A 13,996-nucleotide genomic window follows, 5' to 3' on the forward strand; every position below is an offset into this window, starting at 1 on the left:
CGCTGGCTTTTCATTTCTTTAATCAACTCTCATTGAGCTTTTGGTACGACAAGACTAAAGAATGAAGAACTTTGATTTATTAAATATGTAAAACAACATAGATGTATGGCACGTAGACTTTGTTATCTTTAAACTTTATATGTAGTTTTTGCTCATTGTTAATTAAAAATAAGTGATTTTATCTATGAATGTTTTTATATTACATTCAGCCTAAAATACTGGGTAAATGAGAACTGTGTCTTCATAAAAGAAAATAAAATTTTAACAGTATTTGTCATTTTCATATGTAGTCTATTTTCAAGCAGAAAAAGAAGTCCTCCTTTTAATTGTGTATCTGATCATGAAACATGTTCCTGGGAAAATACCACTCATATTAATACATAATGCAGTGGCAAGATGAATACTGCGGAAGGAAATTTGTAACAAAAAAAAACTTGTCATTGAAGTCTGTCATCCCACACAAAAAAAATTCCTTCATGATGTCAGGGTTTGTTTCAATATTTGGGGCCATAATATCATTAGTAAGAAAACTTTCTGTGGCTGCAGCTGCAGCCCTCTGAAGTGAGTTAGGTTAGAAGAGTCACAGACCCACTCTAATTGGATTGTTGGAAACTTAACCCAGGTCACTTTTATCTAGAGCCTGAGATCAGTCAGTAAAATGGAGTACCTTACCTTCATCCCATGTTAAGTGGTCAGTACAGGGGAAGATCTGCATCTTCTGACCCTTCCATCCATATACTTAAGGAAAGTCTATCAGAAGATAGAAAAAGGGATTGTATGACTGATTCCAGCAATTGTTTTCCAATTAATTCCCCCTCCTATTATCCACCTAAGTGGAATAAATATTTTCTTTTGCCACTTAAATCCATAAACTTCTAATTCAAGAACCTTTGTTATTCTGCCCATCTAGGTGTATATGTACACTTAAGTGTACATATAGGAGTAGCATTTGGCAAATGGGAGGGAAAGGAGGGGACAGGTATATACATACATAATAAGTGTGATGCGCACCATCTGGGGGATGGACATGCATGAAGCTCTGACATGAGCAGGGGGGACAAAGGCAACATACATACCCTTAACATTTGTACTCCCATAATATGCTGAAATTAAAAAATGAATATATGATACTCTTATGAAGTAAAAAAAGAAAATATTGTTTTTTAAATAAATGAAGTATTAATAGAAAAAATACTGCAATGATAATTAAATAATATATTTGTAACATATTTCACTATAACATCATTCCAAATCTTTTTTGAAATCTGAAATAAAAATGAATTTGTTTCCCATAGCCCATATTCTTAAAAGTGAAAAATCATGTCAATTACCATCTTTAGCCTCTGACAAACCAACCCAAACTTTAATGACATAAAACAAAAAGAATTCCTTATTACTTTTATTTTTTATTTTTTCTGAGAGCAGACTGGGCACAGCAAGGTGGTTTCCACCAGGGTTTCTCATGCAGTGGTAGTCAAGCTATGGCTGGGTCTGGAGTCATTCAAAGGCTTCCTCACCCACATATCTGGTGCCTGCGCTAGAAAGGTTCAAAGAACTGGGACTCCTCCAGCATCTCTCTCTGTCCATACAGTTTCTTTGGTGATCTCTCAGCATGGTGGCTGCAGAGTAGCTGGATGAATATCCCAAAAGATAGAACCAGGCAGAAGCCAGGGTGCCTGTTCCCACCTACACTTGGATATCATACTACATCACTTCCATCATATTCTATTCTCTTTACCTCTCTGACTCCAATCATCTTTTCCATAGCGCTTCCCTCACTCCATCACAAAAGGTTCCCTCTCCCATCCACCAGCAAGCCCCCAAATGCTTGTTATTTTCTTAGGCAAAGAATTCTCTTTTTCCACTCACATTTTGTGGATTTCATTTGTGGCAAATGTAGAGGAAATAGGAGGTAGCATTCACCTTCCATGGCCAAAAGAAGGATATTGTGGCAGATAAAAATATTGCTCCCAATTCCTCACTCCTGCCTGTAAAATCACAGCCATGCCCCTTGCCATGTGACACTGCAGGGCTTCCTGCTAGAGTAGGCAGAGTGTGATTCCCTAATCCCTGATGTCACGTGGCCACAGCTTTGCTTTGGCCACTGGACCATTAGTGGACATGGTACAAGGAGAGGCTGGAAGTGGATTTGTTTGATCTGGCTTGTCTTTCCCACTCTACCCGTAAACCAGGAGAGGAATGTGTCCCTGGTGGCCACAGGTTCCTGCATGAGAAGACACATGGAGCACACTTGAAGCCAGCCTTCAACCAGAGCCACACCCTCCAATCCCAGTGGTACCAAAGGGAGCCCAGCTGACCCACCAAACTGTGAATGAAAAATAAACATACTTGGCCGGGCGTGGTGGCTCACGCCTGTAATCCTAGCATTCTGGGAGGCCGAGGTGGGAGGATCGTTCAAGGTCAGGAGTTCAAAACCAGCCTGAGCAAGAGCAAGACCCCATCTCTACTATAAAATAGAAAGAAATTAATTGGCCAACTAATATATGTAGAAAAAATTTAGCCAGGCATGGTGGTGCATGCCTGTAGTCCCAGCTACTCGGGAGGCTGAGGCAGTAGGATTGCATGAGCCCAGGAGTTTGAGGTTGCTGTGAGCTAGGCTGATGCCAAGGCACTCACTCTAGCCTGGACAACAAAGTGAGACTCTGCCTCAAAAAATAAATAAACAAACAAATAAATAAAATAAACATGCTTGTACTTGCAAGCTGCTGAGTATAGCTTGGGGATAGGCTGTAATTATCCCCAAGAACAGAGGGTAAGTATACAGGATTACCACAATCCAAAAAATTACCCAAACCATGATCATTGCAGGGTTTTAATCCCACTAAATGCAAAAGAAGATACAAGCAGTTTGGGTTTAAATTAGCCATTTTTCCTTTTCTGGTTGTGAGTAAAGGGTTAACAACGTCCATTCCTTTCTGCATGAGGCTTTGACCTTCTGTTGTCTTCCTAGACCAATTTCTCTGCAAACCTGATAAATATGGAAATCTAATTGTGTTTCTAGGCATCAGTGCTTCGGTAAAAGAGACCCCTGAGTGGTTGACTGCTTCTGGATATGAGGAACTTACTGATGCCAGACAAGAGGTAATAATTTGGGACTTCCCCTACACCAGAGGCCACCTATAGTCATGCCTGGGGCTGTCGTAACAAATTACCACAAATGTGGTGTCTTAAAACAACAGAAATTTATCCCCTCATAGTTCTGGATGCTAGAAGCCTGACGTCAAGCTGTCAGCATGACCACGCTCTCTCTGGGAGTCCTGGGGGAGGGCCCTTCCTGCCTCTTCTAGCTCATGGTGGTTGCTGGCAGCCCTTGCTGTTTCCCCTCTTGTAGATGCATCACTCCAGCTTCTGTCACTGCCTTCACACAGCCTTCTTCCTTGGGTGTCTCTGTGTCTGTCCAATTCAGGGGTGTACATGTTGGGAGTGCATACGTAGGAGGTTGAGTGACAACCTCAGTCATGTAGAAAATCAGATTCCATTTACATACCAGTAAAGATCAACTCATGTTGTGTGCTTTTCTCCTGAGAGGCCAGGTGTTCAAATGTAAGAATAAGACACCACTACACATTGGCCTTATTTGATTTCACTGCTCAGATTATGTCTAGGACACATTCATCCTCCATGAGAAGAAAGGAAATAAAAAACTTAACTGCATAGAAGACTGACTGGCACACACATGCACACACTTGAAGGTGGAGAGACGTCATAAGTTCTGAAAGCATCTTTCATTCATCTATATTTCAGAGGCCCAGTGGTCTCCACCATGTACAAGCCCCAAGTGGCCATCACTAAGAGACTGGGCTTTACTGCCATCCGCAGGAATCAATGTGATTAATTAACGAAGCCCTTTTCATTGCTGAGAAATTGTAGGCATAAGCATTCTTTTTTTAATAGTTTGCAGGGATATAATATGTTTTCCAATTGAGTAAGGAAAGAAAACAGATACAATATATGCCTCTCAACACTCACTGGTAAAACTGGTTTTGATGGTCATTTTCCCACCATTTCTAGTTCAGATCAAATCAGCCACTCTTGATTTCTTTCAGTTAGCCATACGTGCTACACTCACTCTTGGCCCGTGCACTTGCCAGGAATCCCTGAGCTTAGAATACTCTCTGCCTGCCCCACCCCCTCCAAATTAGCGCTCTGTCCCCTAGTTATCCTTAAGAGCTCAGCGTAAGTGGCACTTGTTACAGGAGCCCTTCTTCAACTCCACCGCAGGCAGGATCCCTCACTGTAGGTGCTCCCTTCAGCATGACATTTTATTTTCATTACTCATTAAATTATCTTCCCAACTAGACAGTGGGACAATGTTTACCTGCCTTGCTCACTGTTGCATCCTGAGCAGATATTACAGGGCTTGATGAGGGCAGGGTAAGTATCCGTGTTAAGAGGGAAGGAAGGAGTGAAGTCTGTAATGACATAGTTAGAACTGAGACAATTATGTGGCAGATCCGGACCAAATAGCCTGATAGCAGGAAAACAATATTTTCGGGAGTAAGTTATCTAGGCTTTATGACAGATATGGATCCAATTAGTAGCCTCTTGCTTTCACTTTGTTTATACACTGCATTGTAACCTCCGAGTCCTCTCAACGATGAAATTAGCCTTGAGCAACATGGGAGGAGAGTAGCACTCAGGCTTTGACCAAGGGGCCCACCAAGGCCACTGGCACAATGTAACTGGATCCCAAGATCCTAAGGAGCTGGACTGTACATCACCTTAGGAACTCTGTGATGTACCGGGAAGGGGTGGGAGGGAGGGAGTGTCACGGGGCGGGAGGGGGGGGTCTGGGGGGAAGATTAAATGGACTTTGAGGCACATGGTTAGGTTTCCAGACACCGAGATAACTGTGTTTAAGTCTGAAGGAGAGACAAAGGCTGCTCTCCCACCCCAGTGGTCGCTGCACCAGGAAAGCAAAGACATTCACCCTGAGATGTGACAATAAGGATACAAGCACTGCCCTGAAACCAAGAATCAGGTCAGGAGAGAAGGCTGCCTAGAGCATCCAAAGAGACTCCTCTCCAGCCCTGCAATGAGGAGCACAGTGACTTCGATAAGGAGAGAATCTAGGAAACCTGGAAGAGGAAGCCAGAAAGACACGAGATACTGTCCACGGTAATCAAGAGTGTTGGTGAACTCAGAATGTTGGTTTCCTCCCTCCAGGAACAGAATGACCTCTGCCCTTGACAGATGCAAATTCAGCCCATTGTCATGTCCCAGGCAGAAACAGATGGAGTGAGGCTCGGGTCTGTCAGAGCCCAAAGCACTTCATGCTGAAGACCAAGGGAGCAGCACAGCAGCTCTGAGCCAATGACCCATGCAGGAGAGGCCTGCACCAATCGGCCCCCAGCTGGGAAAACAGAAGCCACATCACCTATTTTCACAAAGAGAGTCTAACATAGATAAGTTTTGGAGGACCGTGGGGCACAAGGGAAACACTGGGGTGATGCAAAGACAGTAACTGCAGAAAGCAGCTTTATCTCCTGGGACTGGAGGGACACAGAGACCTCGAGGCCATTGTTACTGAGAAGTCCAGAGAAGGGGCTCCTCTGAGCTGGGCCAGAGACCTCTGAGGTGGGTCAGCTTCCTGGGTGGCCTTGGTCCTCCTGTGGCATGAAGAGACCCCACAGAGCCATGGTGCTGTCCTGAGGAGTAGGCATTGCTCAGTAGGTGCTGCTTCCTCTGGACCAAGGAGAGCCCTGCCGAGCAGGGATTCAGACCTCCAAGCGAGCCTCACTGGTGACCACATCCTGGCATCTCTGAAAGGCCCAATGAGGCTGCTGTGAACTTGCAACCAGCTGCTGCCACTAGACCCATCACTGCTGCAGAGTTAAGGAATCATTGTTAGGGTCATGCTAGCCAGGAGCAAGTGGGACAGAGAATGTACCTGCTCCCTCCTTTGGCCTCCTCCTCCTGGTCTCCCTCCGGACTCCCCTCTGGGCAGAGACTAACAGAAACCTAGCTGCAACAAGGAAATCAGGTTTGCAGCATCCCAGGCCCAGAGTTCCCAAGTTGGGTTTGGAACTGAGAGACAATAGGTAATAGTGAGCAGGTGCCGCTCAGGAATCAGGACCCTCCACTCTAGACCAATTCAGGCAGCTACCGCAGCACAGAGGGAGGCAGGAGAATGTGGTGGGTTCCCCGGCAGGCAGGTACACATAAAGGTTCCAGCGGGTGGCTGAATTAGCATCCCAGGGAAACTGAGTAGAGGTTGGATGATAATTTGGGCTCAGAGTTTTTTCACTATCCAATATAGCTAACATAGGTGACAGTTCCACCTTAGAAAGCACATTTATAGTACTACCTAAACACATCTGTTGATTATAAGTCATTATAACTTGGAAAAAATTAAGCATGATGGTGGATCTCATTCTTGTGATTAGTCTGTCGCAGGCTTAGTTAGTGCAAGTGTTTAACGGGGAAAAGACAGCATATGGCAACACACAAATGCAGATCAACTCAGTATCAAACTATCAACAAGTTCTGACTCAGATGTATGGCTGGCCAGACATGAGGCTCGCTCAACCCTGGAAAAGGACAAAAGCAAGACCCAGTCACAGCTTGGCTTTTGAATGTGGTGTAGAACCAGCATAAGGAGATATCGTGTTTAAGAGCCCAGGCACCTTCCTCATCCCAACCTTATAGAGAAGGCCAGGGCCTCTCCCTAGCTGGGCAGCTGAAGAGCCAGGACCCAGCTGCGGTGTCCAGTTTGTGGGTAGAGCTCTCACTCGACAGTGCACTGGGCTCGCCCCAGCTGGTGGTGGAGGATGAAAGCCTACCCCTACCTCCCTTATGGGGTGGGCCAAATGCCTTTCCTGCTTGCCTTTGATGAAAGTCACTCCTTTGATGAAGATAACTTCTCCACCCTCCCTTTCCAAGAAGAAAGGGGCCCTTAGATTAAATTTAAAAGATAAAATAAGAATCTGTTCCATGCTATGGAAATGAAATATGATGAGGCTTCCCCAGTCTTATGGAGGTGCACTTGCTCTGGAACAAATGTCTACAACTGCCGGACAGGCCCTAAGAAATCTGCTCCTGGGAAAATGGCTCAGGTATCCCATCTCTGTAGCTAAGTGGCAGACAACATTGCACCAATTCAGTTGCTCTGACAGAAGTTGGTGGATTGAAATCTTGTGTCCTCTGCTGAGGTCAATTGCTACCTTTCAAAAAAACTGCTCTCCAGACTCATTAGTCATGTTGGGCAGGAGCCTCCGAGGACAGACTGCTTGTTAACAAAGTCCCTTATTGTCCCAACTACAGACAGCACCAGAAGCTGGAGTCCAAGATGGGCTATAATATGCTTTGCAGGCTAAGAGCATATGCTTTGGATTCATGGAGTTTCCATCCAAATCCCACATCCACCACCCACTCATTGTGTGACCTGGACATGTTGTCTAGCCTCTTACGGTCTTAGTGAAAAGCTAGGAACAATCTGTGCTAGTACTTAGTCCCAGACCTAGCATGTGGCAGCTCTCATGTTAGCTAGAGGCAGTGATTATAGTGATGCACAGCTGCAACAAAACATCCTTCCAAATGTAAGAAAGACCATCTCTGGTTGGCTGTAGATCAGTGGTTCTCATCCAGGGGTGATCTTTCCCTGCAGCCAGAGATATTTGGCAATGTCTAGAGATAGTCTTGGTCGTCACAACTGGAATGATCCTACTGGCATCTGGTTGGCAGAGGCCAAGGATGCAGCTAGATGCCCTACCGTGCACGGGACAGCTCCCACAGCAATGATCCAGCCCAAAACGCCAAGTGTGGAGGTTGACAAACCCTGATGTAGTCGCATCCAAAGATTAATTCCTAAACTGAAAAAAAGGAAGGAAAGCTGATATAAAACACAAACACACAACTGCCTTCTTGTCTGGGGTCGAAGGACAAAAATGTGGCTAAGCTTTCAGTTTGTGAAGCAACCTCCACACAACGGCAGCTGAGTGCACCGCAGACCCATGTCGTATCTTCACCAGGTAGACCCACCACTGTATGGTTGTTGGTGCTGGCACAGAGGTCTGGTTTCTACTACTGAGACGATGTCTGATTGAGTCAGGAAGGCCAAGAAGATAAGCACTTATGGTTGGAAAGTCTTTCGAAGAAAGTATGTGCTTCTCTTGACTGATATACATTATCAAAGACAAAAAGTAGATAAATTGGTAAAACAGCAGTTGTATCACTTCTGCTCTGTGGCTCTTAGAGACTTGATAATGTGAAGTCATAGAACATCTGCCTGCTGGATGCCTGTGGGGTCATGAGTTTGTGTGCATTAAATTACAGGACTAATGTTAAGAGATAACATCACAGGGAAGCAAGAGCTGCAACTCAGTTTCAGCTGAGGGAGGCAAATTGTCACCGTTCCCTGCAAAGCATGTGCAAAAAGAACAAAGTCTTAGTTGCTAGTCTTACTTGCTAGTTGGAGGAAAAGGATTCATTTGTTGCGGAGAAGGCAAGCACCCAGCAAGACAGCATTCTATGCGAGGGACACTCTACCGCACCGGTCAGCTACAGGGAGAAGAACATGCGACTCACACAGGGTGCCAGGGACGGATGAGCAGAGTCCAAGATAGGGGTCTCAGCTGAACAGGGGAGAGGAGAGTGATCTGAAGACGAACATGGACCTGTTTGAGTTTGAGGAACAAGAAAAAGGTGTTGGGCCTGAAAACGGTGGGCTTTGGGGATCTGGGAGAGAATTCAGAACTAAGGGAGGGTTGGTGGCCCATACCTGTCAAGGAACTCTCCCATTTGCCCTTTCCTGAGTAAAGATGGTGTCATGCATCAGCCTGAGGACTACTGAGATAAACAGAAACCACAGGAATTGTTTCTCACTTACCCACCCCAATTGCTTCTTTTCATAGGGTCAATTTGTAGGAAGCCAAGACCACCTGGGTGGTCTGGCCCAGCCCCACCTGGGTGGTCCCATACCACTTAGCCCCACTTACCTTTTCCTGGCCAGCAAACCCCGTCCTGCGCCAGGCCGTGCTGAGGACCTGTGACATTCAGGCTTCCTCGGCGACGCTCAACAGTAGCGAGGTCTTAAACTTACGTAGCACGTGATGTCGTTTTCTTCATTTCTCTCATTCAGATTTGGCAGCATCTCTAGGTTGGTTTGTCTCCTCATCACACTTAGAAGGAAAGAAGGGCTCCAGTGGGCCGAGTGCTTCTGAGTCTGTACTTGAACCCAGATCTTTCCCTCCCAGGTCAGGGCTCTTTTCACACTCACACTTCTCTGAGTATCTACAACACCATCACAACACACCCAAAAAACGGCAGTCTCTGTTTATATTGGTCATCATGGGTGCTGGTGTGTGTTTAACTGTATTACGAACTTGGTAAGAATAGAGACCAAGTCTCATATTTCTGTTTTGTCAAATTAGTAATGCTCTATTAGATTCCCAGTATTTGTCCAAGTGCTTTTTATTTTTTAAATCCATTGTAAAATATGGAAAATATAAAAATTATAAGAAACTAAGACGAATAACACAATAAATACTCTTCATGGCATGTTGAAAATCTATTAACAATCAAATTGAGTCATTGGCAGTAGTTTTCAAAGCACTGTTCATTGGAAAGTCTCCAAGACCGCTGAGGGTTGCAACATGTTATTTGGGAGTCAGAATGCTATTAGAAAATGGGAAACCTGGTCTGTAACAATCTATATGACAAAACCACAGGCACAATTCATCAAATTTTTTTAATTTCATGTTCGAAATCAACATGCTTCTGATGAATGATAATGAGAATACTGGATGGAGAAGCATGGACAATTCATCCCTTCTAAATCAAACATCACACTCTACTCTCAGCTTCCACCTACAATAGCAAACTATATGTGTTTTTATTCAATTCCAAAGATACAGGTATACATTCACATCTCATTATGCTTTTCTTTTTATACTTTTCTATTTATACTTTTCTTTTTCTTTAATATATATTTTTTATGTCAGCATATTAAGGGGGTACAAATGTTTAGGTTACATATATTGCCATTGCCCCCGAGTCAGAGCTTCAAGCGTGTCCATCCCCCAGACGATAGCACCGCACCCATTAGGTGTGAATACACCCATCCCCTCCTCGTCCTTCCCTCCTGCCCGACATCCGATGAATGCTACTACTATATGTGCACATAAGTGCTGATCAGTTAATACCAATTTGATGGTGAGTACATGTGGTGCTTGTTTTTCCATTTTGGGGATACTTCATTTAGTAGAATGGGTTCCAGCTCTATCCAGGATAATACAAGTGGTGCTAGATCACCATTGTTTTTTGTGGCTGAGTAGAACTCCATGGTATACGTATACCACATTTTATTAATCCAGTCATGTATTGATTGGCACTTGGGTTGTTTCCACACCTTTGCAATTGTGAATTGTGCTGCTATAAACATTCTAGTGCAGGTGTCTTTTTTACAGAATGTCTGTTTTTTTCTTTGGGTAGATGCCCGTTAATGGGATCGCTGGATATATCACATTTTCTTTATGCATTCATCAGTTGATTAGCAGTCCATATCTTTGCTGCTGTGAATAGTACTGTGAAAAACATAGAGGTACAGGTCTCTTTTTGATATAATGATTTATTTTACTTTGGGTAGATAGCCAGTATCTATTGCTGGTATTGCTGGATCAAATGGTAGATAAACTTAGTTCTTTGAGAAATCTTCATACTTTTTTTCCATAGAAGTTATATTTATTTCCATTCCCACCAACAATGTATAAGCATTCCCTTTCCATGCATCAGCACCAACACCTATTGCAACATCTATTGTTTTTTGACTTTTTAATAATGGCCATTCCGACCGGGGTAATGTGGTATCTTATTGTGGTTTTAATTTGTATTTCCCTGATGATTAGTGATGTTGAACATTTTATCCATATGCTTATTGGCCATTTGTATCTCTTCTTTGAAAAAAATGTCTTTTCATGTCCTTTGCCTACTTTTTAATGGGGCAATTTGCTTATTTTTTTTTCTTGCTGATTTGAGCTCCTTATAGATTCTAAATATTAGTCTTGTTGGATGTATAGTTTGCGAATATTTTCTCCTATTCTGTAGGTTCTGTTTATCTGCTAGTTATTTCTTTTGCTGTGCAGAGGCTTTTTAATTAAGTTCCATTTGTTTATTTTTGTTTTGTTGCATTTGCTTTTGGGGTCTTAGTCATAAATTCACTGCCTAGGCCAATGTCCAGAAGAATTTTTCTAGGTTTTCTTCTGGAATTTTTATTGTTTCAGGTCCCAATAACTAACTGATCTTTGACAAAGCATACAAAAACATACACTAGGGAAAAGACACACTATTTAATAAATGGTGCTGGGAAACCTGAATAGCCACAAGCAGAAGAATGAGACTTCTTTTCATCTTTAGTGGATCATGATAAAGAGAATGGATTTTTCAGGACAGTTTTCTAATAGCACAAAGCACAAATACAAGACCTGTCTTCATTACACATGGAGGGTTTGTCCACCCAGTTATATTCTAAAGCAATAAAAGGATAGCAATGCCTTGTCACAATGTTGTATAACTTATTAGAGCCAAGGTATAGAGTTTGTCTCCATTCCAGGCCAGTGAGGTAGGTCAGATACTCATAATCTGTCAAGGAGGGGTGAGAAATCTTGGACATTTTTCTAGGTGTTAAAGTTAGAATTTCTATATCAAAGCAAAGTAGTGGTCCTAATAATACATTATACCTTGAGTGTTACTGAGAAGAAAAGAGAAAAACAGAAACAACAGTTTGCATTAGAATCAAACTATTTCCAATGTCCGGCTGGCTTCAGATGAAAGACTTGAGGTAAGATCATGGGGGCAGAAGGTTTCTTAGGGACCAGTGGTCACCTTAAAGCAATTCCTCAGTCTGACAGTCCTCCAAGCACTGTGGAGTCCACAATCCTGCCTAAATCTACACACCTAAATACTAGATGTAATTTCAGGCCTATACACCTAAATTCTAGGTGCAATTTCAGGATTTATACCCTGAATACTGCACATGAAAAAGAATAAAAAGGAAAACATTTGATATGGCTATAAGTCTAAAACACAAGGAGCATTTTTTTCTTTTCCTAAAGAGCTTTGCTTCTGTGTCAATTCAGCACTGACACCGCCTTGTGGTCAGACATCGAGGTCCCATGTCTCAGAGGCTTGTGGGTCACGCCCAACCTCAACCCTCCCACCAGCCAGTCGTGGAGCACCAGGTCTCTGAGCTAATCCATGCAGATGTCCCACTGGCGTGGGAAAGGCAGGCTTACTGGCCTTCCAGACCAAAACTTGCTAATCAGACTCCTCACAGAAAGGTTAATTCCCACAAATTAATTTCTGAAGAAAGGGAAAAGCTTCCTGAGGGCTGCTTTGACCTCCTTGTTTCTCAAAGTATAGATGAGGGGGTTGAGAGTAGGGCTCAACATGGTGTACAGCACGCCAGCCAACTTGCTCTTCTCTGCACTGTAGCTGGAGATGGGGCTTATGTAGGCATAGAAGACAGAAGTGTAATACATGCACACCACAATTAGGTGGGACGAGCAGGTGGAGAAGGCTCTCTGCTTCCCCTCTGCAGTCCGCATCTTCAGGATGCTGGAGATGATGAAGCCATAGGACACGATGGTCATGAGGAAGTTCACTATGCCATAAAAGGTGTCAGCCAGGACAATCATGACACTGTTCACATAGGTGGAGCTACAGGAGAGAAGTAGCAGAGGAGGGATCTCACAGAAGAAGTGGGTAACAACATTAGGCCCACAGAAATTCAAGCGCAGCATCAGCCCTGTGTGGATGGCTGTGTTGAAGGCGCAGAGCACCCACACACCTGTGGCTAGCATGCTGCAGAACACCCTGCTCATCATGGTGCTATAGTGCAGGGGGTGGCAGATGGCTGCATACCGGTCATAGGCCATGACCGTGAGGAGGAGCAGCTCAGAAGATGCAGCCCACGTGAGAAAATAGAGCTGGGCCATGCAGCCTCCATAGGAGATGGAGCGCCCCTCTGACACCAGACCCGCCAGGGCCTTGGGCATGATGGAAGAGGTGCAGATGATGTCCATAGTAGCCAAGTTGAACAGGAAAATGTACATGGGAGTGTGGAGCCCAGGGTTAAAGGTGATGGCCAAAATGATGAGGACATTACCTGTGAGGGCCACAGAGTAAAGGGAGAGGAAACAGATGAATAAGAGCACCTGGTATTCTGGGTGCTCTGAAAAGCCCTGCAGGACAAACTCTGTTACCAGGGTCTGGTTACTCATGTTCCTTGTGCTGAGAGGGTTTTCCAGGACTATCAAATGAATCTCCACCCACAGCTTCGTGTGATTTCAGGGCTAGAGAGATAAAGGAGAGGGGTGCTAAGGAAAGCTGCTACTATGTTTCATTCACACCTCACATTATGAAATGAATTATATTATATAAATGCACTAGAACATATTAATTAAGACAAATACACCAATATTATAACAAGCAAAGGGCATGAATACTTATTTTGTAAAAAGTAAATACAAATGGCCAATTAAACTCATGAAGCATCATTCAACCTCATTCAAAGAAATGCAAATTAAATCAATGATCCACTCTTTCTTGTCCATGATTTAGCAAAGTTAGAAAAGCATGCTATTGACTAACATGAGCATGTTGCAAAGATGCAGGCCTTTTAAAATGTGTATTCCCTATGCAGTCATAAAAAAGAATGAAATGATGTTTTTTGTAGCACTTGGATGGAACTGGAGGCCATTATCCTAAGTGAAGTAATGCAGGAATGGAAAACCAAACACCACATGTTCTCACTTGTAAGTGAAAGCTAAGCTCCAGGCACACAAGGACATACGGAGTTGTACAATGGACACTGGATACTCAGAAGGGGGAGGATGGGCGCAGGTAAGGGAAGAAAAACTGTCTGTCAAGTGTACTGTACGCTATTTGGTGACAGGCACGCTAAAAAACAAGACGTCACCACAATACAATTCATCAGTGTAACAAAAAACCACTTGCACCCCTAAATCTATTAAAATGA

The 13,996-nt window shown here is 43.7% G+C and overlaps 1 protein-coding gene across 1 annotated transcript; it reads right to left on the minus strand.

Annotated features, from left to right (window-relative positions):
• Positions 1-12,311: 12,311 nt before the first annotated feature.
• Positions 12,312-13,253, minus strand: LOC142875675 (olfactory receptor 13A1-like). The gene has a single exon (XM_076010395.1). The coding sequence runs from the start codon at positions 13,236-13,238 to the stop codon at positions 12,312-12,314; it is 927 nt and encodes a 308-aa protein (XP_075866510.1). The 5' UTR covers positions 13,239-13,253.
• Positions 13,254-13,996: the final 743 nt, after the last annotated feature.

Source organism: Microcebus murinus, chromosome 14, assembly GCF_040939455.1.
Source record: "Microcebus murinus isolate Inina chromosome 14, M.murinus_Inina_mat1.0, whole genome shotgun sequence".
NCBI lineage: Eukaryota > Metazoa > Chordata > Mammalia > Primates > Cheirogaleidae > Microcebus > Microcebus murinus.

What these genes read in the sequence shown, in the direction of transcription:
- LOC142875675 (XM_076010395.1), bottom strand. Translation starts at nt 13,238, where the DNA reads ATGAGTAACCAGACCCTGGTAACAGAGTTTGTCCTGCAGGGCTTTTCA.